This window comes from Poecile atricapillus, chromosome 10, assembly GCF_030490865.1.
Source record: "Poecile atricapillus isolate bPoeAtr1 chromosome 10, bPoeAtr1.hap1, whole genome shotgun sequence".
NCBI classification, from domain to species: Eukaryota; Metazoa; Chordata; class Aves; order Passeriformes; family Paridae; genus Poecile; species Poecile atricapillus.
In genome coordinates, this window is record NC_081258.1 from 4,121,559 (window position 1) to 4,144,400 (window position 22,842).

Consider the following 22,842-nt stretch of genomic DNA (forward strand, 5'->3'; position numbering starts at 1 on the left):
CAGAAACAAGATGTTGGGCAGATAACAAGGGCCAAAATGACATAAAGCTGCACTATTTATAGAGAGCAGTCAGTGTGCAGTGCTGCACTTTCTTACTAGGGCAGCCCAGGCATTTTAGGAACATCACAGGGGTTTCCTCCACATCCCTCTCACATCATCAAGGTAGGTTGGGCATTCAGTTTCTCTTTGAAAATTATTAGGATGGTTGAAGCCTCCTCTCCTTTGCTTCAAGGGTCACAGTAGCTGCTTTATGTGCTGAGGTCCCACAGTCAGGGGGCAAGTGAGTCTCTGTTCCCCAGACATCCATGTACTGGTGCCAGTGGGGATGCAGTGGGAGCCCCAAAAAGGACTGCTCTGCAGCTGTCTGTGGGCTTCCCTCATCCTCACTGGGCAGCACTGCCCTGTCACACACCCTGCTCAAGGCCCCTGGTGTCAAGGCAGAAGAGGAAGGTGCAGTGTGGAGCTCAGCAAAAGCAGCAGGGTGTAATCCCCTCCTGGACACAGCTGTGCTGCTCGGAGTGTGGCAGCACCTGGAGCTCACCTTGAGAATATCCCACTGAAAATGTCACCTAGTCCCTGGGAAAAGGCTTCTCCTGATATTTCTGCCTTATCGTTGCAGCACACAGAGAAGGGCAAGGGAGGCTGAGGTTTCCTCTTCATGGTAATGAAATGCAGCCCACATATCCCAACGCTGGCAAGAGAAGAGGAGAACAAGTCAGAAGTTAAGGAAGTAGAGAAGTCAGACCAAGTACAAGAGTCAGAACAGAGGAGCAGGAAAATAAAGCAGTGGACTGTGTGCCTGAAAAGAGGAGACAGAGCTTGCAGCCTGTGAAAGGATTAGCAAAATAAAAGGAGTTTCAGTTTAGAACAAAAACAAAATCCTATCATACAGACTTTAACTTCTTCTTTGAAATAAACACACTGTAACAATGTTACTCAAATAAAACTGAATAAAACAATGTACTAGCAGACATCTGTCATCTTTATTATTTCACATGCTCCTAAGAGGCCTGATCCCTAGCACCTCCTGGCCATTTATGTGCCTTGGTGCAGACCTGTCCCCTGCACACATCACTGAAATGTTTGGTCTCCAGCAGCTCAGGACTGGCACTGACTGATAGGGACAGCCAGGTTTCCTTCTCAGTTAGGCCCTGCAATTTTGGACAAAAGGATTTGTAAATTCATCTGTCACACCTAGTGTATGCCCACATACATACTCAGGAGAGCATGATGCCTGCAGGCCAGAGAACTGGATCAGAGGTTCCAGTGCTGGCTTTGCTTATTGGAACCTTTGCATTTGACTCAAGTACTGTAATGAGAATATCACCACATCATATCTCCTTTAGTGAGGTCTTTATGGTACAGATGTGACCTTCCTACAAGCAGTCAACACATGCCAAAGGAACCTCCTTTGAATGCTGTTGGAGCAGCAGATTATTTTGTGAACACCATGTCACCAAAACAGAGGTTTAAAAGCTTTCTTGATGACGTTTCTCTTGGTTAACCTGCTCCTGTAGAAGAAAAGTAATTGACAAATTATGACTAATTTTATAAAAAAGGTAGAAATTTTAAACCACCATGTTTTGGGGGGGATTTAAGCTGTTGGGTACTTTGGCAGAGGTTGGATTATGAATAGGCTGAGCATGGTCAGGCTCCTGTGGGCAGCAGCTGGCTTCAGCTGAGCAGCAAAGCCCTGCAGTCCCATAAATGTGTCTTGCAGGATTAGAGTACTGCTGTCCTTTAAGTGCCTTCCTCTACTGGTGGGAAGGGAATCCAAACAAACCACCATCATTAAGCAGTTTATATACCTTAAGCCAGAGCCAAATGTGCAGTTTACTACTTGTAAAGAACTATTCAAATGGCCCCAGGTACACTGAAGGTCCTGTGAAGACTGAGGTTAGCACAAATCTGCCTTGATTGCTCTTCTCTAGATTGTGATTTTTTCATCTAATTGCAGCACAGTTGACTGACACATTCCCAAAATCACAACAGTGCAGCTGGCATGTACAGGTTGTATCCACTTGCTAGTTTTATCAGTTTAAAAAGTCTTACATTGTCTTAAAATAAAGACAAGAAGGCAGAGGTTTTTCTCTCTGTGGGGAAGGATATATGCCATCATCCTGCAGACTGCTTGATTACTGGGGAGAGCAACAAACCAAAAATTTGGCACCCACAGTAACATTAACTAAAATTCAGGATAAGATTGATATTCCATCCTTGCCACAGCTCTTCAGGTTTGCCAGATAACAAATATTTCCAGCCCATTTCCCACTGCATGGGCAAGTCTGCTTTTTCCCTGTCCTTTGTGCAGCTGGGCAGGGCACAGGTACTGATTTGTAATATATAGAAATTTAAACTATTTACAGATCTCCACAGTACCTCGTGCAATAGCAAAATCTAACCCTTATCAGTGGAACAGACTGCATCAGGTATTACTAGTGAAATTATACCTGAAATATTTACTTTCCTTAACTCAGTTTTCTATCCATGCCTTCATTGTTAGAAAACTTTGGTTCTTCAAGTCCTCATGGACTACACCTGCCTATTAGTGCTCAGAAGGCAAATAATCTTCTTTATACATCTATCAGAAGTTAAGGAAAACACTTTTGTTAGTATTTGAAGCAGCCTTATTTTTAAAATCGTTAAAGTTGTGTGTAGTATAATCAGATTATAAATTCTTAACACAGTAAAATCCAGTTGGAATGCTGGAATAGCAGTTTATAATGGCTGGTCATGTTCTTGCTTGCTAGGAATTTTAACATAAATATTTGAAGTCAGGTTTTAAGTTTGTTTAATTTTGTTAAATACTAATCCCTGTAGACATTAAATTATCACTGTTATTTTTACAGCCGTTTTTGAGGGTTTTTTCCTGCAAGCATATTAGCTGAGCAGCCATAATTCATTTTCTGCTGATACAGAAGTTCCATTTTTTCACTTGCATATGAAGTTAAATGGCTGTTATTTTAATGCCAGGCTTTATAGATCCTGTTATTCTTCATCTGTTTTTCATTAAGAGTTTTCTGAATGCTATTTAAAAGCAAAAAACTCCAGGAAATTGCATTAAATACCTTAACTGCCACATAGCCTAAATTCACATTTGATTAGAGGTTAAGAAAATGCACTTGAAGTGTTTGATAGTTTTAATTCTGTTGAGCCCCTACAGCCTAGTAATTTTTTGGACCTATTTCCTTGATTCAGAATTTCATTTAGTCTTTGTATTTTAATAGGGGAGGAGGGGACACTTCTAATCTCTTGAGCTTGAGCTCAGCCAGGGCAGGAGAGCAGCAAGTTTATTTACTGTGAATAAACAAGAGTCATTGGGACTGTCTGTGCTGCCATGAAATTTCCAGTTTGCACCAAAATTATGAGCTGTGCATTTTACCTCTTGACTGGTTTTGTAGCTGTGTGATGCACTGAGTTCACAAACAGGCAGTGGCAGTCACTGGTCACTAACATCCTGAGTTGGGAGTGTTTAACTCCTGGGAGCCAATTAACTGGCAATTAGCTGCACCAGAAGCTTCATTTAGAGATTTCTGCTAAATACATACATAAAAAACTATCCACAATGAGTTACATTATCACCATTACTGACATGACCCACCTCATATTTAATTTGGATTTCAACAGTTTGCAAAGCACAATTCCTTTTGATTAAGCTTTTTGTTGCTGTTGCCAAACAGGATTCTCAATTCTTTACAATATTTAGTACTGAAAAAAAATATATATTTATTTATAATTCCTAGGCAGGATGCAAAGCTTCAGCATTTGTTTATAAGAGAACTTTTTAAAGCAATGGCACAGACTGTCATCCTGTTGGCCTGAGCAATGTCTACCTAGAGTCATGAGAGGATGGGAGAACTTTTTGATCATTATTCTATTCTCAGTGAAAACTGCCTGAAAACAATATACCAATACCAATTGTTTTTCTAGCAATGCTGCCTGCCATAATCCTTCACTGAACAACTGGTCACAAACTGATTTATCTTGACTGTGGCCAAAAATAAAGGCACAGAATTTCTTTGTTGTTAATACTTTGTAGGGGAAAAAGCTGCTTAGATGAATTACTGATCCATTCAGAATTTCAGATGTACAACAGATCTTTAAAGAAATGTGCATGCAATAAAAAGGCATGAGTGATACTTTTCTTTGCTAACTATACAGGAAATTGCTTGGTTTTATCCAAGCAAGACCAAATATGTTCTCTACATATAGTAAATCCCTTCTTACAGAACTGATGGATACTTTCATCAGGCTGCAAGATCCATTATTTTTATAGTCTGTGTGGATTGTGTGCTGCAGATAAATACAAGATTTGACATTTTCTTCACAGAAAAAAATTTGGGACCCATTTCCACTAATTCAGAGGCGGAGCAGGGCTGATGGGAGAGGCTGGACCCATTTCACACCCAGATTGCAGCAGCTGGTTTGGGTTCCCAACCCAGGACCCAGCAAGTTTGGCCACTTGGGCTGAGTGTGCAGCTCACAGAGGACAGGCTGGGCTCCTCATCTGCAACTCTGAGCTGGAAACAGCCAGAACTTTCTTTGTTTAAGAAAAATACTTTCTGGGTGCAACTATCTGAAGCAGCAGGACAAGGACCAGACAGCCTTCTGGATGGTTCTTCCATGCAAACATTCTACTAATTTTACTACCAGCACTGCTGGATGTGTTACTTGACTGGAGAGATAAAAAGACACAGACATTTCTTAATTTATTTATTTTTTATTCCACTTCCCTCATTTCCTATTTTTCTAGGATGTGGAAATTGCTCTCAACATTGTCTAAAGAAAAAAAAAATAATCATGACACTGGATAAGATCTCAGAAGTGATATATATATATTTCAGGATATTTTGCTTGCCTTCTGACTCATAAGGGTTAGTAACATAATTTTTAAACAAAAGCTGTCATGGTATTTTTATACCAACTATTCCATATTATTGTGAAAAGGAAAAAAAAAGGCAACAAACACCAAGAAACAAGAGATGACAAAACATCATGCTAGGTATGAGAAAGAGTGCATATTGCATTTTCTCACCTCTAAAGCAGCTCACCAAATTCCTTCCAGTTCCTGCTGGCCAAGACCTCCTGAAAACTGCTTCTCATCAGGCAATTTCTGAAATCTTATTTTCTGGAGCATTTCAGTATCTCCACCATACCTATTTTTAAACATGTCCTACGCCAAGTGAAGTGAAGGTACTTTTTGGGCACATTTACCACACTGATGGCAGATTTTCATAAGAACATTCTGTTATCAGGAGTGTAGCACTTCCACTCCTACTGCTACGGCTTCTGCACATGTTGTGAGTGCAAAGTAATACAAAATCCATAATGAATTTGGAAGGTAATTTTGCCTCATTCTTTATTCATTCATTAAGGATATTACTTTTTTTTTTTTAATATGATTTGCTGCTTAATCTACAAAAAATAATTAGTAGTACAATACTAATACTATTATAACAAAAACAATAGTAGAAAGAACTATCCAGAAGGCTGTCTGGTCCTCATCCTGCTCGTTCAGATAGTTGCAGGCAGAAATTATTCTCCTTAAACAAAGAACATTCTGGCTGTTTCCAGCTCAGACAGAGCTGCAGATGAGGAGGATTGCTTTGGCAGTCTTACCACAACAGGAGGCCATCAGTGTGAGAAGGAGCCCTGCTGCCAGTGCTCCTCACTGCCCATCACCCAGGCTGCCAGGGACCAGCCATGCCCCTTCCTGGAGGCACAAACATGAAACACAGAGAGATTCTGAGCTTTGGCACTGCCCAGTGCAAGCAATTCAATAACCACAGCAGGCACTGTTTATTTAGACTGCACTCTTTCACTGCCGTGCCAGATCTTCTCTCTGCAGTTACACCTCACCAGGACTCGGCTCTCTCTGCCCTGAGAGGTCACCACAACATGGGCTGGTGGAAACTGAGAGCCTGCTGAAGGATGAGCATCTGCATCTGCTCTCTGCTGCCAAAACAAACCTGAGCTAAAGTCAACAAGGGTAGTGAGCAGGAGGAGATGGCATGAGAGGAGCCAGCAGACACATTTAGGGTTTATTCTGTCTTTGGGCATTTGTTCAGTACTGGAGTGTCCAGAAAGGAATATGGTTACATCCCAAAGAGGCAATGGAAACCTCCAGATCTATTTTGGTAAAAAACATGATGTCTGAACTTTAACATGCTCCCCAAAATACCACCAGTCCTCGCAAAAGTGCAGTGTTTTTGGGTACAGCGTGGAAAATGCAGATCCACAGGTGTGTATGCTGGCAGGTAGCAGATCATTTTTAAGGGGCTTTTATAACTGAAAGCCTTTCTCCATATGCATGAGCACAACTTAAAACTGTGGCACACAGCAGTTCCAAAGACTCACTGAGGGCTTCCCTTCCAGACCCTTCCCCATCCTCGTGGCCTCCTCTGGGCACTCTGCAATGGTTTCATGTCTTTTTTATGCTGTGGTGCCCAAAACTGCCCCCAGCCCAGAGCAGAGCGGAACAATCCCTCCCTGGCCCGGCTGGCAGTGCCATCCCCAGGACAGGGATGTCCCTCCTGGCTGCCAGGGCCCTGCTGGCAGTGCCATCCCCAGGACAGGGATGTCCCTCCTGGCTGCCAGGGCCCTGCTGGCTCAGATCCAGCTCCACTGAGCAGGACCCCCAGGCCCCTTCCTGCAGCTGCTCTCCAGCCTCTCATTGCCCAGCCCATGGCCACAGTCAGGGCTGCCCTGTGCCAGGTGCAGAATCCAGCACTGCCCTGCTCAGCTTCACACGCTGGGGATTGCCCATCTCTCTCCTTTGGCTGGGTCTCTCTGCAGGGCCTCTCTGCCCTCAGAGGAGCCACCAGCTCCTCCTCATTCGGTGTCAGCAGCAAACTTCCTCCGTGCTGCCCGGAGCCCTGGGTCCCAGTCATTAATGAAGGTGTTGAAAGCACAGGGCTGAGGATGGAGCCCTGCAGAGCCCCACTGCTGCCAGGCCCCAGGCTGGTGTCACCCCAGGCACTGTCACCCTCTGTGCCCGACCCTGCTCACCCATCAGGTGACACACGCTGGCCCCACAGGAGAAAAGAGCACCAGAAAAGATCTCCAGCACTCCTTTTCTATACCCAGCACTGCTTCCAACTCACACCCTCTCAATTGTCTCATATTATCCAATATTTTAGTCATGCCACATTATAACTTTCAATGTTATGATGATAAGCAGCACAGGTATTGCAAGTACAAAATGCTTACTGATTTTTAGTATTTCAGACTTTGAGATTACTTTTTCAAGCAGAATCTTAAATCCATCCTTGGTGGCAAGCACGCCTTTTGGGCCCATCATTATAGACAATGCTTCTTTTTTGACCTCCCAAACTCACTGGAAATGAGCCTTAACTTGTTCAAATTCCTCTTAGGAGTGGATGAAAAATCTTCATTACAAAGTCCCTTCTAACTCTTTTCAATAATACATTTGGCATGGCAGGTGAGAGCAGGCAGTCATGCAAGCTGAGGAAGCTCATGCCAGAAAACTCACCGGTCCTCAGCTCAGACTGATCGTGCTTCAGCAGAGCTGAGCACACATTTACTGTCTTTGATTGCTGAAAAATGGCAACACTTCAGCCAGGGCACAATCAGAAATAGTGCAGTCATGCAAAATCTGAACAGGGGGGTGCAGGGATGGCACAGCTTTGTCTTTTGTTTGAGTGGGGGCTATGGGCTTGTTCACCTTCTTTTGAATGTCAGGAAAATTAATCCACAAACACCAGAGGTTTATGTCCAAAAAGGAGACAGAGGACTCCTGTAACTTTATTTGAATAAAGGGAGAGGCCATGGGGCATTTCCCTGGGATTTATCAAATTTTTGGAGGATGCAGCCTCCTTTTTATCCCAATTTCCTGTCCACATGTCCCTCTCTCCTTCCCCAGCGGCTGAGGTACTTGAGAGGTACAGACTTCCTGGAGTGCCTGATACCTAAGATTCCCCTCTAATGTACAACCCTCCCCTCTAATTTTTAATTCTTAGGAGCTTATGGTGTTTCCCCATTGTCTCTTGCAACTTTCAATATCCAATTTCATTTATCAGCAAACCTACAGTTTGCTTGTAAAGGCAAATATCTTTTTTTTCCATTTATCAATCAGTGGAATCCTTCCCATAGTTTCTTTTATCTCTCAGTGCTACTTTTATCTACCAGCTTGTAAAGACAAATCCATCATTCCTCTCATGAATAAATAAAAGCAAACTGTTTCTTTTCTTTTACCTCACTGCTAACATATTGTCCTTTCCAGGTAACATCATTGGTTCTGGGATCTTTATTTCACCGAAAGGAGTGTTGGAGCATGCTGGCTCGGTGGGACTGGCGCTCATTATTTGGGTGCTTGGTGGCGGTGTGGCTGCCCTGGGCTCGCTATGTTACGCTGAACTGGGAGTCACCATCCCCAAATCGGGAGGGGATTATTCCTATGTCACAGAGATTTTTGGTGGGTTAGCTGGGTAAGTACCCTATCTCTATAATTTGAAAACACATTTATGTCGTGTGGTTGGTGTGGGAAAGCCATCTGACTTGGAAGAGATCGTGTTTGTCAATAAAAATGCTTTAGCAAAATCAATCTTTCTGTTCTCTGTTAGAAATACCAAATTGCCCCTACACAATGCTGCTCTCCAAGGGAAGGTGACAGATCCTTTCACTTCCCTCACTGCCTCCAAGTCCATGGCAGAAAAGAGTGATGCTGTGTCCAGGTGATCTGTGTGTGAGTGGTGAATGATCAGTGCCTTGTGCTGAAGAGCTTTACCCATCAGGGAGGCCAGGCTGGAGCTACTTTCCAGAAATAAAGCAAAGCTGCTTCACTTGCTGCAGCTGCACAGAATAACCAAGCAGTGTAAATACAGAGAGTGGGGGAATGCTAACTCAGGGAAGGATTTCTCTTTGAAAATACTACTGATGGATTAGTGTGGCCAAGTGAGGAAGGGACAAGTGAGAGGGGGTTATCATTTTTATTTGAGTGTGCACTTTTTCATGTAATTCAACACAATAAATTAAGCTGTCAGCCTGTACTCACAGACTACTAGAGAAGCACCAGAATGTTCTGACCAGCTCTCTCACTGTGAGTAGAGAGGCCATACCACATGCTGGTAGTTTGGTTAAGAAAAATAAGCACCAGTACAGAAAACTAGAGAAAGAGTAAGGAGAAAACCCCCATCAAACCAGAGTATTCCTTCTCATGTGAGATGGAAAATGAGCTTATAAAATGAGCCAGCATCACAGACATGCCTGGTCACAAGGGACATTTCTGATGCTTGTCCAACTTAAGCCATTGCCTTATGCTGGTTCATGAAGTCTGTGTTCCCTTAGTTGATGGAACCTCTCCTCTGACTGCTGTCCCATGGAAATCCATGTCCCATGTCATGCTTTCCATGGAAAACCACACTGGCATCACAGAACAGACTGAGGCAACAACAACATTGGCTTGGTTAACCTAATTTCAGCTCCAGTGAGGTTTGTTCTCTCAAGGGGGAGCTCCTGCTTCTCCAGGGCACTGCAGCAGGCAGGCAGCAGCTTCCTTCCCTCTTGCCTGCTCACAGGAGCAGTGTCTGCAGCAGGGACAGGGAACTGAGAGCACAGAACCCCACAGACCATGGCACATCCCATCCCTGGAACATCACTGTGAAAGGGATTTCCACAAAACCAAAACAACTGTGCTTTCTAGGGGGGGAGGATGAAACTACTTAGAAATCAAGTACAACTAAACCTGGCTTTAAATTGTTCTTCAGCTCCCTCTGCCACATTCAGAGAACTTGCCTGGTCCCTGCAAACACCAAGCTATGCAGCTGCTGTAACAAACCACATGCCAGCTGATGGATCACTACCCAGCCTCACCTCCCAAGGCAGGAAATTCTTCTTGGGCAGCACTTTCATGGTGTCCAGGCTTGTAATGCACAAGCAATACCAAAAAAGCACAGCCTGTCACCCAAAGGGAAGCAGTGCTCCCATTCTTCCTGTGTAGAGACTTTAGCTCTTCTCCCAAGAAATAATCCCACTATTATGGCAAAGGGCTGCATTAGGTAAAAGCCATCAGGTAGGTTTTGATGTAAAAAAGGATGGATTTGGTCATATTTTCCAGTAAAGCCCTCTCAAGCACCTCCAGCTTCCCACACAGGGGGTGTGCAGTCACCATTGGCAATTGCACAGGCGCTCTGAGCTGAAAGGAGCCTGCACTGTGCCTCCCCTGAGGTAAAACCACTGCTTCTCTCTTTTGATTTCATCCTTCCACAGCCCAGCACATCAAACTCAGTGCTCCAAGTTTTGGTGCATCTGCCTTTCCCCATGAGCAGTCGGGTGGTTTGGTGCATTCAGTGTTTGTTATGAGAGCACACGCTGTACCCACCACAACAACTCTGCTGGTGTTGTCTTGTCCCTGGTTCCCAAAATCCTCCCATTTATTATGTTTTCCTGCATAGATATGAGGCACAAAGAAATATTGATTTGGTTGTAGCAGCCACTGGAGTACTACATGCCCCAGCTCCTGTGTCTGGCAGTATTTATATATAATTTTTATTTAAAAAGCCACATTGCTAGGTGTGATGTAAGCAGGTGAATGGAATCACAGAGGCAGGACATCTGGGCTGGCAGGAGCTGTGGCTGCAGAGCAGCAGCCTTGCTCTGGGACAGCTCAAGGACAGCAGGAAACACTGCTGAAAAGTGAAAAGTGCTGGTGATGGCAAACCTTGGCAGGAGACAGCCCTGAACAGAGACACTCCCCAGCTCCTCTGGCCAGGGGAAAAGGAAGAGCTGAGGAAGGGCTCCAGTATTACTAGGCTCTGATCTGGTACTAATGAAAAACTCCTGCTTTCATCGCTATTTAGAAATAATTTTGGTTTTAAATAGGTTTTGTGTGTGAGCACACAAAGTGCAGGGAATGTGTCACAGGCTGTGCTGCAGGAGCCATCTGAGCACAGCTCTCCTCACATGCATATGGGCCAGCAAGTCTTCTCAAGTCATGAAAAGAACATTACCCCAAATGATAAATAAAAGGCTTAATAGGTATTCTTGCAGAAGACAATGAATAAATTCATCTTCATGAAAAACCCTGCAGTGTGTTTCTGATCAATACAGCTGAATGCTGGTGACTGGACACATGTCCTCATCAAAATCAATCTGCAGAAAGTTTTCACCCAAAGCTTTGATAAGTGTCACTCTAAACTGCAAGCATAACATGCTTCTAAATACACTTAATACTATAAATACACTTCTGTGTTTCTTTTTTGTTATTGCAAAATGTTTGAATTTTCCAAAGGCATTAATCTTTCAGCAATGTAGGGTGGCATTAATAGTATTCAAACTGGCCCCAGCTTAAACCAGTTCAGTTTTTCCTGACCTGTACTAAGGTGAGTCGTACTTTAGCACCTGTTTCAAACTGTTTTCTTTTGCTAATGATGCACAAGGAGGGTACACTGGAATTTTGTATTTTCACAGGCTGCTTTGAATCCATAACATACCTAATGTGAGATCCTCGTGGGAGTATAGGCACATCCCAGACAGATATTTGAGAACCAGTTTCACCAAGTTCACTAGACTGTTTAGGACCCAGATGAAACCAGATGAGATGTTTATTTCTTTCCACTGGTGAGGAAATTAGTATGCAAAAAAATTCAGTTTTGGTCCAGGGATGACTGGCACTCCACATGAATGGCACAGCTTCCCAAGGGTAGCACGTGGCACCACTCACTCTGGCCTGCTCCTAAGATGGGGATGGGCTCTGAGTAGACAATATCTCACTGTATGCACGCTGATGGGAGTGTGTGCCATCACCTTCAATGAATTTTGGATCAGGCTCCACAGCCAGTCACAGCAGAGGCCACCCAGCCAGTAGCTAGAATACAGGCAGAGAGGTTGTTTCACCAGCCCTTTCACCACCAGCACCTGCAGGAGCTCACATTGCTCATGCAAACTCATGTTCAGAAAACAAACAAACCCAACCAAACCCATCTGAAACAACCAGCCACATCTTCCTTTTTCTGTTCATTCAGCTGTCTCAAGCCTGTTCTAAAGATCTGATCACTTCTCACTCAGCAACAAGAGAAGATTGAACTTCTCTTGTTTTTGTAATCACAGCCACTGAGTAACTGTGGAAGGCTGAAGGGTGGAGTTCTATCTCCAGTGCCATAGCTGAGCCCTCAGGGCAATAATTCTGCCACTTGCCATCTGAAGAACAAAGTAATTCCAGGTTTGCCATGCTGTGTCATCTCCCTGCCTCAAGCAAACATCACCCATCATCTTGCAGAAACCATTTTAGTCAGGGACAGCCATTCCCAGGCAGCTGAGCCTCCAGGTGCTCATCCTGCCCACCCATGGCAGCTGCTGGCACTGTGAGCACATGGCCAGCATTGTACCCTGGTCCCCACAGCTGGCTGTTTAGGGATGTGAATGTTATCTGAGTGACCGGTGCAGAGATCTTTTCCTCAGAAACAGGTTTTGATTAAAACTTATCTGTGGAAACACGATAAAAATGGGCCTACACCTTAGGCAAGCTTCCTTCTTGTTTTATTGCCATCTCTCTCTTGGGCTTCACATTTGACAGTGCAACTTTGTCCCCCCTCTGCTAAAATTATGCATTTGCTTTAATTTGCATTACCAATCCTGCATTTCAATTCAGTGACTGTCATAAATAATCCATTCCCATTAAACCATAATTCTACCCAATAGCAGCTATACCACACTCCATATTACAGCACAGAAACAAATTTTGCCCAAAACAGCATTTTTATTCTCCCCACTGCAAGTTTTACACAATTCTCAGCCTACATAATTTGTGTGGGTGAGGATAAACATGACAGGGAAAAACTGGAATCCCCAAAGGCCCTGCCAGTCAACAGCCAAACCAAACATCTTGACCCCAGGCAGCACCATCAGTATCCCAAGCACACTCAGCAAATTGTTACTGTAGTCTTTAGGTCCTATTTATTCTTCAGTGTGGACCAGCTGAGTTAACTCAGCAAGCAGGACCTGCAGAGCTTTCCCAAGCTGGGTACATCATCAATAACACCAAATAGCACAAAGCAATCACTGGGGAAAACTGCTCTGAACAACAATGAAAAACATTAGAAATTGAGAAATATAAAAACAAACAAAACAAAACAAAAATCAAAATCAAGTGAAAGACAAAATCTTCTGAGTTTATTGTAAAAACCTACAGTACCAGTTGGGAAGGTACCCAACAAGAAGGCAAAGTGAAGGATGGGACTGTGAGACATTTGCCACCTCAGCAGAGGAGCAGCCAGCAAACAGCAGCCCCAGGTTAATGACACAAAGAGAGGTTCCCAACTGGGCCAGATTTACAGGGCTGGAAGCAGGGAACACACCCCCTAAAGAGCAACCCATAGATTATACTGTTTTATTTAGAAATATCACTTCAAATCCTCATTTGTGTCACTCATCCCTGCACATTTGTGCATGGGTGTGAATGAATGGCTGTGTGTGTATCTGTGTGTGGATATACATGGCAAAAAAACCTTCACTTTCTTGCAATGATTGCTTCTCACTATAGAAATAATAATACTTCAAATATCTTTGAAGACTAACCTGATCCACTGCTGCCTTTTTAACTTTTCTTTTTCCTTTGCACAGAATGAAAACCCAAATTATCTCACACTTTCTGTTGGCACAATACCTTGTTGGGTGCAGTCACCTTAAGCAGATCCATCACAAAATACTGCAGCACTGCTCTGCCCTGCTCTGGGTCACAGAGCCAGCACCAGCAGTGACAAGAAACCCTCACACTGAGCAGCAGGGAGCTGTAGCAGCCCCAAGAGTTAGGGACTGCTGTCCTAACCCAACAGAGCTCCTTCCATCTAGACACACAGTTAAATCAAAACCTGCCTGCTGGTCATAATCCTCGCTCTTCCACACATCCCTAAAGCATGCTTTGCTTTACAGTGTTTCATTTAACATGCAGATTGTGCTGGGAATGTGGGGAAAGGGATGAGGAGAGAGCTCTGTGTGCCCAGGATGAAGGTGCTCAGCCCTGGTGTGTTATGCACAGCTGAGTGTGTGTTGTCTCCTCCAGCACAGCACCAGCACTGCTTTCCTGTGCTTTTCCTTGTCTTCCCAGGTTTCTGCTGCTGTGGAGCGCAGTGCTCATCATGTACCCGACTAGCCTGGCTGTCATTGCCCTGACCTTCTCAAACTATGTCCTGCAGCCCGTCTTCCCTAACTGCATTCCTCCCTATAATGCCTCTAGGATCCTCTCCATGGTGTGTTTACGTGAGTATTTGCTTCCTGCACACACACAAATCTTGCCCTGGTTTTACGAGGGACCACTTGAGGGGCCACTCCAGGCAGGCTGGGGTCAGGGCCACAGCTCCAGAGGCCAGTGGGGAGGTCCCAGGAAAGGAAATGTGACTGGTGTGGGATATTCTGGCCCTTTCCACCTGCCTGCATCCAGTGCAGTGGTCTGGAGGGAGGCACAAAGGCACCCCAATCCCTGCAGGTCCAGGGAGGGTGGTGGCAGGTGAGCAGGTGGGATGGGACAGTGCTGTGCTCCCTGCAGAACCAAGGGCACCTGGCACAGGTGACCCAGCACCCTCTGAGCCCTTCCTGCTCTTCTTGCTCTTCCTGCACACTGACAAACGTGAGTGTGCAGAGGGCAGCGTGCAGCCAGCTCTGCATCAGTCACCTCTGGAGCCAGCAGAAGCAAACCTGAGCTCCAGGACTGAAGACTTCCACAGTTTCTGTGGGGAGGCAATGATCCTTGCACACTGGGCACTGTTCAGGAACAGTTCCTGGGGCTGTGGCTGCCAGGGGTGCCCCTGCAGCTGGGAGTCTCCTTGGGAAAGGCAATGCTCCTCTTCACCCTCGTTACTGGCCACCCTAGAGCTCCCTGCAGGAACATGCGTGTGTTTTTCAATATCTTGACTGTATGCTCTTAAATAAACATAATTTCATTTCACTGAATTCAGTCTTTTGCTCTCCAGTCCTCCTGACCTGGGTGAACAGCTCCAGTGTGCGATGGGCAACGCGCATTCAGGATATATTTACAGCAGGAAAGCTCTTAGCCCTGACCCTTATCATTATTGTGGGCTTCATACAGATCTTTAAAGGTACTCTGTGAGACAGCTCTAACATTGGTATGGTACTGTTGAGAGACTTGATTTTTCCCACTTACTTCAATGTTTCCTCCTTGCAAACTGACCTGAAGGTGTGCTGGGATTTGCCAAGCTGTGCAATTGCATACTGACACAGCTGTGGAAAGCGTGGCACAAAGGAGAAATCAGCTGTGTCCCCTTAGAAAAGTCCCTTTCCAGCCCACCTTGTAGGATTTGATAGAATAAAGGAGAGCAGCTCACAAAGTTTTGGAATAGTTACTTAAAATTTTTTAATCTGTTGTGCATTCCTTGAATTTGAAGTGCTCTGGATGTAAAATGAATAAGCAGTGCTTTGCCTAGGGCAGGAAGATATCTGCTTCATTTCAGGCACTAGTCCACTTTCCTACAAAAAGTCACTTATAAGATTAAACATAGGTGAAAAATGTCTCACCAATTCACCAGTTACTGGAAAGCCAAAAGCACCAAATATTTATAATATTTTTATCATGTGTAGGATGAGTCATATAAAGGACAAAGAAATACGACATTTACAAAGAGCAGAAAACTTGGTTTTTCAGTGGTACTAGTCCTACAGTCTTAACAAATCTTTCAGGCCCATAGACACTTTATTTTCAAGGATTTCTACTAAACAACACCAAACTCTTGTAAAAGAAAATCACAATAAGAGCAGGCAGGGATTTACAGTGCCAAGGATCCACCCTCAGACAGTGCAGGTTGCCAAGGGGTCTCATGAGAGATACAGAGGTGGTGAAGGGCACCTGCAGATTGCCTCACCAGGACACTGCTATGTCAGCCCATGGTGAGGTGAACAGCATGAGCTCTCAGTTCCAATAAAGAATAAAAAGCAGAAATTTACCTCTTTTAAAGTGTGTGAGGTAGGAAGGCATGGCCTAACATCTGGCTTGCGCTCTCTGTGCAGGAAACTACAAAGAGCTGACACCAAGCAGTGCCTTCAAATTTTGGATGACTCCATCCGTGGGGCATCTAGCATTAGCTTTTCTTCAAGGGTCCTTTGCATTCAGTGGCTGGAACTTCTTGAACTACGTAACAGAAGAGCTGGTTGATCCCCGCAGGCAAGTACCCATTTCCATGATGCTCTTCTTGAAGTGCTGAGACGCTGCAGCTGTCTGGTTGTATCACTCCTTTCACAGGATGCTGCAATGTCATTCTGTGGCTGTGGGACTGGAGTTTTGTTTAGAACAGATAGCAGGCAAGTTACAGAAACACTGAAATGAAAATATTGCACTGAATCAAAGCAGCTTATAGACAAGGCAGTATCTCTATGTGACTATTCAATCATATTCAATTAACCATGGATGAGACACCACACAAGTGTCTACAGGAAGAGTCTTCTTTGTCATTAAAGAGTTGAATTATCCTGGAAGCTGCTTTGCTTTTTCATCCCAAGGTCTCGCACAGAGCTCTGAAAGAGATGAGTTGTGCAGTGAGGGTGGCACTCTGCCCCAGCACAGCTGTGGACACCAGCCTGCCAAGGCAATTTTCACTGCTGACCTGGGTGTGGGAAGGGCTTGGAAAGGATTTATCACAAGCAGGCTGGAGGGAAAGGGAATTTTAGTTCAGCACAGCTCAAATGTTTCAACATTTCTGAGTTAATAAAGTGGAATGACAAATGTCAAGAGCAGCTCTTGGAGCATTATTTACTTCTGGGCATCCAATGCACACAGCAATTAAACAAGAAGAAATGTAAGCTATTACATTGGATGTAATAAATAAAGGTAAGCTTGGATGAGAATGACTTAAAGCTACAGCCTTATGAGCACCTGTGCACACCAGTGAGTGGCAAAGGGTATTTCCAGAAATCTCAACAATATTTTAATGGACCATCACGGTTTCAAAGCTGAATAATAAGAAAAAGTTGTTAGTTAAATAAAGTATATATGGCCTTAGTTGAGAAAGAAAGAGAGAATGGAGCAAATGGCACTTTTTTATGCAATTGATTAAATTTAATGGATTTTTTTAATGCAGCCTTAGTGGAGAAATTAAAGTATTAAAAAAAAAGTGGATAACCAAAACCACTTCCTACCTTTATTAAATTTATTCAAATTCACAAGGTTAAACACACTTTCTAAAAGCTCTTTATTCCAAATCTGACACACAGAGAAAAATGCATGATGTTAGATAAAGACCAGTTCAGGTGTCCACCTCTGAGAAGGTCTCTGGATTGGAGACCAAGTCCATCTGTATCCTGTGAGCTGCCAGGATGTTGTACACATGTGTTGTGTGACCACAGCAGGTTTGTGGTGCACAATGGGCCAGGGCAGCAGCTGAACAACAGAGCAGCTTCCCCCTTTTCAGAGCAGGGGAAGGCAAAGCAAAGCAAGACATTTTATTCCACCCCATTGCCAGCAGCCAGGGCTTTTGGGAAAGGGATGTTTCATGTTTCAGTAACTCTGTGTCCCAATCCCAGCCAAGAGCCCAAAGGGAGCTGGTGGTGTCCTGCTCCCAGGCTGCAGACACATTTCCCAGGGCTTTTGAACATGCAGGGGAGCAGAGAGCTGAGGGAAGCTTCCCTCCAGACAAAGTGACCATCCCCAGGCCGTACAGTTATTGTGGTCTTGCTGTGCATGATTGTAATTTCTTATCTACCCTCCTAATTCTTTTATTAGGAACCTACCTCGTGCCATATTCATATCCATCCCATTGGTGACATTTGTGTATACGTTCACCAACATTGCATATTTCACTGCCATGTCACCCCAAGAGCTCTTGTCCTCCAACGCTGTGGCGGTAGTAAGTAAAACCATTCCCTGGATGTACAAAATACACTTTGATTTCGGTACTGTGCTTTGCAGTGTATTTCAGTTTCTCTGCCTTCTGTTGCTTTAGACATTTGGTGAAAAGTTACTGGGCTATTTTTCCTGGGTTATGCCAGTCTCAGTGGCCCTATCTACATTTGGAGGAATAAATGGATACCTTTTTACCTCATCAAGGTTAGATGGAGTACAATTTTATGAACATTATCTAATTTGGGGAGGGGCTGTTTTAATTGCATTTGCTAGAGAAATGCTAGCTAGACATTTTGGATGTTGTAGAGCATGAGTTTGTTGTTGGGTGTGTTGATACAATCAGTTACGAATTATTCTGTTTCAAATCAGCAAATGTAATATTGATTCATGGAATTTCTTGCAAATTAATCCTCAGGAGTTATTGAAAGTGTTTGAAGATGTGGAATAATTCACAGTAAGAGCCAAACACAGCTTTAGCATGGAACCAAAGTAATTTTATATCAATAAAGTTCCAGTAGCTCACAGCTAAACTGTGCTTTGCTCAGAGAGGAGTTTTAGGGCCTGGTGCTGAACTCAGGCATTTTCACACCCATGCTGGAAAATCACCTTTCAAGCAAGATGCTTTGCATGCACACTGCTGATAGCTGGGCCAGAATCTGTAAAGTCTGTATGACTGTAATCAATAAAGTCTGTTTAAAATAACTGACCTGTCTGAATTTAGTTTAGAAGATATAAAGTTTTTTGAGGAAAGGGCTGAAGTACCTTGGGAAAGTTATTTATGCCAGCCCTTTCACGGGCATGATGAAATGCAATAAATCAGAGTGCATCTGTAACAGGCTGTACACTTGGAAGTGAAATGCTAAGGAGTGTCAAACCTTACCCAAGCCCCTTTTGGCACTGTAAATACCCACACAACCTTCAGAGCATTCATCCCTCACTGGGTAAAGAGACAACACTGGCCAGCAGATAGTCCTCAGAGGTATTTTGGCATCTCAGAGCAGGTCTTTTCCCAGGTGATATCAGCTGTTAAAGGCCCTGTATACTGGAGGCTTTAGTTTAAATACCTTTCCCCAGGGGACAGTCTCTGGCTGTCCCTGCAGCTGCAGCCACAGCTCCCCTCCATGAGAAGGCCAGAGCAGGTGGTTGAGATAAGAGGTGTTGTATGATAGGGACTGGAGAGGCTGTTGCACACCCAGTGGATTCATCATGACCCTTCTTATTTCCAGGCTGTGTTTCTCTGGTGCTCGAGAGGGCCATTTGCCAAGTTTGCTCGCCATGATCCACGTCAAGCACTGCACGCCCATTCCTGCCCTTCTCATCTGTGTAAGTTATCCCTGCTGTGCCACCACCTAACCTGCTGTCACAAACACTAAACCACTGAGAGATGAGCTGGAAAAACCCTTGAGATGTGTTTTTACCCCAGAAGAGGAGCACTGGGTCACCCTGAGGTGCAGCTGCTAGGTGCCAGCTGAGCAGCTCCAAATGCCCCAGAGAGAAGCAGCCTCCAGCCTCGGAAATAATTCCTGCTTTTCCAACCCCCCTGACACCTGAAGGGTTCCCCTCATGACCTGAGCTACAGTGTAAGCTCATCAACTCCTGTCCTGCAGCAAGAGACAGGGGCTGGCTTTTGAATCAGAGATACTTCCTTTAAGGAAAGACAAGTTCCTTGGGCCAATTGTTTCCCACTGGCATTTGGAAATCTCCAGCATCGCTGCTGATCCCACTCAGGCAAGGCTGCTTTAGGTCCTGCCACCCAAGCCAGGGGTATGGTGAGTCCCAGGGAAAGGACAAAGTGCTCCTAAAATTACTTTCAACAGCCAGGACATCTCGTGAGGGGTAGCCAGGCAGATCTCTGAGCACCACAGATATTCCTTTCCACAGACCAAAAAATTAAGTAGGGACAACGACTGCAGTGGCCCTGAGTAAAGCATCTGCTGAAGGGAACATCAGGCAGACAAGAGGTCACCTGCAAAGACCAGACCCCAACTCTCCAGCTGCTGGGAGGGAGGGGGGCTGGTCCTGCTGCATGGTGTGCTCCCGTGTGCTTTCCCAGGGAAAAAGATTCCCCTCACTCTTTAGACAGCATAAATTCCCACACTACTAATGACTTTGGGAAGTTATTATTTGAAACAGAGCTTCATGTGCTTTTACCAATAGTGAAACTAGAATGTGTGATGGCTTTTACAGTGGCAGAGAAGATGATAAAGAGGAAAATGATTCGCACTGCTGCTGTCCATGGCCACAGGGCCCAAACAAAGGAATTCCCCAAAGGGCTTTTGCTGGAAATCTTGGCTGCACCAATAGCTGCCAACTGCAGATTTGCCACTGATATCAAAACCACGAGGGTTTGACCCCAGATGCACCAGAAAGATGCATGTTGACACATCTCCCAGCTCTAACAGCAATTCTGGCACAATACACCCATAAAAAATTTCCAAATAAACCTCCTGCTGATTCCACTTTCATAACAAAATATGCACCTTGCTGAGGTTTTACAGCGTTCCTGGGGCTCAGTGCCCCATCACAGACATTGAAGGTTTAGGGTAAACTGCGCTGGGCAGCCATGGTGGGATGGCCCTCATGGTTTTGATATCAGTGGCATCTGTCCCCCCCTGAATCACAGTGCAGGTCACAGAACGAGCATGGTTATTAATTCATCATTGGAAGGTGTTCTAGTGCAGCTCAGTGCACATCAAATGCTTCTGGGAAATATTTATTTCTGAAGAAATAGAAAGATAATAATACTACAGTGTAGGCAGCTACAACAGCAAACAGGGCCACACTTTGGGCAAACCTAATGAATACATCAGGTTCCTTTTCTCTTCTGCTGAATCACACCTAGCTCTCTGCATGGAGAGAAGTTTGTTTGTACATGAAGAATGCTTATTTCAACACTACCAGTGAGACCTTTATTTTTACTGATTTTCTATTTTACTTCCAATAATCAAGGGGCCAAGCTAAATGCAGAATTTAGACTGCAGGTTTTTTGCAAGGTGGGAGGGAGCAGCTGGCTCCCCAGGCCATCAGGAGGGCAGCACCCCCTCTCCAGCCACGAGCCACAGTAGATCTGACACATCAGTGTCACCCACACATGGAATCCTGCCACTCCAAGTGACAAAAAAGGTCCTCAGTGGCAGTAGAGAGCTGTACACACACATGACACACTGCAGGGGAGAGCAGTGACTGTGTTATACCGGAGCAATACGAGATGGTGCTCAACTTTAAATCCATTTTGTGGTGAGACAGTTCAAGGTGTTGAAATGCCCCTGCCAAGCCTGCAAGGCTTTGGATAGGGGAACACAGGGACCAACAGGGTGTTTGCTTGTGCTGGTGCTTAATTCCTGGTGCTGGAGGTGCAGAAACCTTCCCTCCTGGGTGGAATTTACTGTTGAAACAGCTAAGAGAAAAGGACATAAGCACAAAGAGAGCCTGGATCAACACAAACCAAAATCTTGAGCACTCTCTGAAGAGATTTGGATATTTAGTTTCCCTGAGGCTCTGGGCTCCAGCAGGCAGTGTTCACTGGTATTTGTGCAGGTGAGTGCTCAGCCCCTGTGGTACCAAAGATGGGGTGGGGACTCGAGGAGCAGTGCCCTGGTCCCCAAGTCAGCTCTCCTGGCTCTACAGTATTGATGCCTTTTTACTGCTCCTAAAACCAAAAGCTAAACACTGTTAGGTGATAAAAAGTCCTTTATGAGGACCCTTAGGTGCACAACTCGCTAGGTGGAAAGCAACAAAGATGCACATGTAACATAAAGTGTGTACAATTTTTATATTGTGGCAAATTAGCATAACTGACAAGAATCCCCAATTAGAGGCATAAATGATGAGGTAATTCCCCCTCAGTTAAACCCTTTCAGAATTCCCCCTACCCCCCTACTCTTAGATAGGAACTAAACTTGTTAATGAAAAAGTGTCTCAGAAAGCGAATTTCAACCTTGGCTTCCCAGATAATCTAAACCTGGACCCCCACCTTGGAGCCACTGGGGAATTTATTTTGTCTTTCTGTCTAACAGAGTAGGTAGAAAGCTTGCTATGAATGCTATACCAGGCTACAGTGCTACAAATACATGTGTACAGAATACAGAGAGTATATAAAAGCAAAAAAGGTGAAAATCAATTCCTTATCAGTATTAGGCAGACACAGAGTTCAAAAAAGCAAGCAAAAGCATGGAAATTTCCACCATCCACCTGCCAATTTCCAAACATTAGTAATGCTCATAAGATTGATGATGCTGATCAGCTGTGACATGAGCCAGCAGGAGAAAGGGCAAACCTCTAATTCTTTATAATATACAGAGCACCTGAAACACAACATGTTAAGTCTAAGAAACCCTTTCACCTGGAGTCCTCACCATAAGGTTCAGTAGCTTTTAAAACATTTAACAGAAAAGGGTGGAGTGGGAGATTTGCCAGCCTTCCCTGCCCAGTCATGGGCAGCAGAGACACCTGTGCCAGCACCCCAGGTATTTATAAACAGACCCTCTAGTCTCTGTTTTCAGCATGCCCCAAATCACCCTAAATCCCCATTTAGCCCCAGCCCTGGTGGCACAGCCTGGGGATAAGGAACAGAGCCACAGGAGGCAGCACATGCCCAGCAGCTGCCATAAACAAAAGGATTTTTAATGCTTTAATGGGATCTTTGCTGTGTTTTGTTGTTTCTAAGCTACCTTTTCTGGTAATGGCTGAAGAAGGCTATGCTCCTCTCTTTGCAGTGTTTGGCCACACTCATCATCATGCTTGTTGGAGACACATACACACTAATCAACTACGTGTCATTTATTAACTACCTCTGCTATGGAGTGACCATTATAGGCCTGATTGTTTTACGCTGGAAGAAACCCAAAATCTTCAGACCTATCAAGGTGATACTGTTAAAGCTAAATTTCGTGGCTGCAGTAGTGATGCAAAGGGTGGGATGGGAACAGCTCCTGAGCCATGTCCCCAAGGGTCATTAGTGCAAAGGAAGGACACAGAGGCAGATCTCTGGTGAATTTGGGATGGGCAGGGAGGAGGGAAGGGGGGCACAGCCTGGGGGG

General features: G+C 44.7%; 1 protein-coding gene across 1 annotated transcript in view; it reads left to right on the forward strand.

Annotated features, from left to right (window-relative positions):
* The window catches only part of SLC7A10 (solute carrier family 7 member 10), a 38,173-nt gene that overhangs the window by 13,336 nt on the left and 1,995 nt on the right, over positions 1-22,842 (forward strand). The window contains exons 2-9 of the mRNA XM_058846226.1: positions 8,243-8,447; positions 14,063-14,214; positions 14,925-15,050; positions 15,976-16,129; positions 17,684-17,807; positions 17,904-18,007; positions 19,030-19,126; positions 22,519-22,668. Coding sequence (XP_058702209.1) covers positions 8,243-8,447; positions 14,063-14,214; positions 14,925-15,050; positions 15,976-16,129; positions 17,684-17,807; positions 17,904-18,007; positions 19,030-19,126; positions 22,519-22,668 — 1,112 coding nt within the window. The remainder of the gene's footprint in view (positions 1-8,242; positions 8,448-14,062; positions 14,215-14,924; positions 15,051-15,975; positions 16,130-17,683; positions 17,808-17,903; positions 18,008-19,029; positions 19,127-22,518; positions 22,669-22,842) is intronic.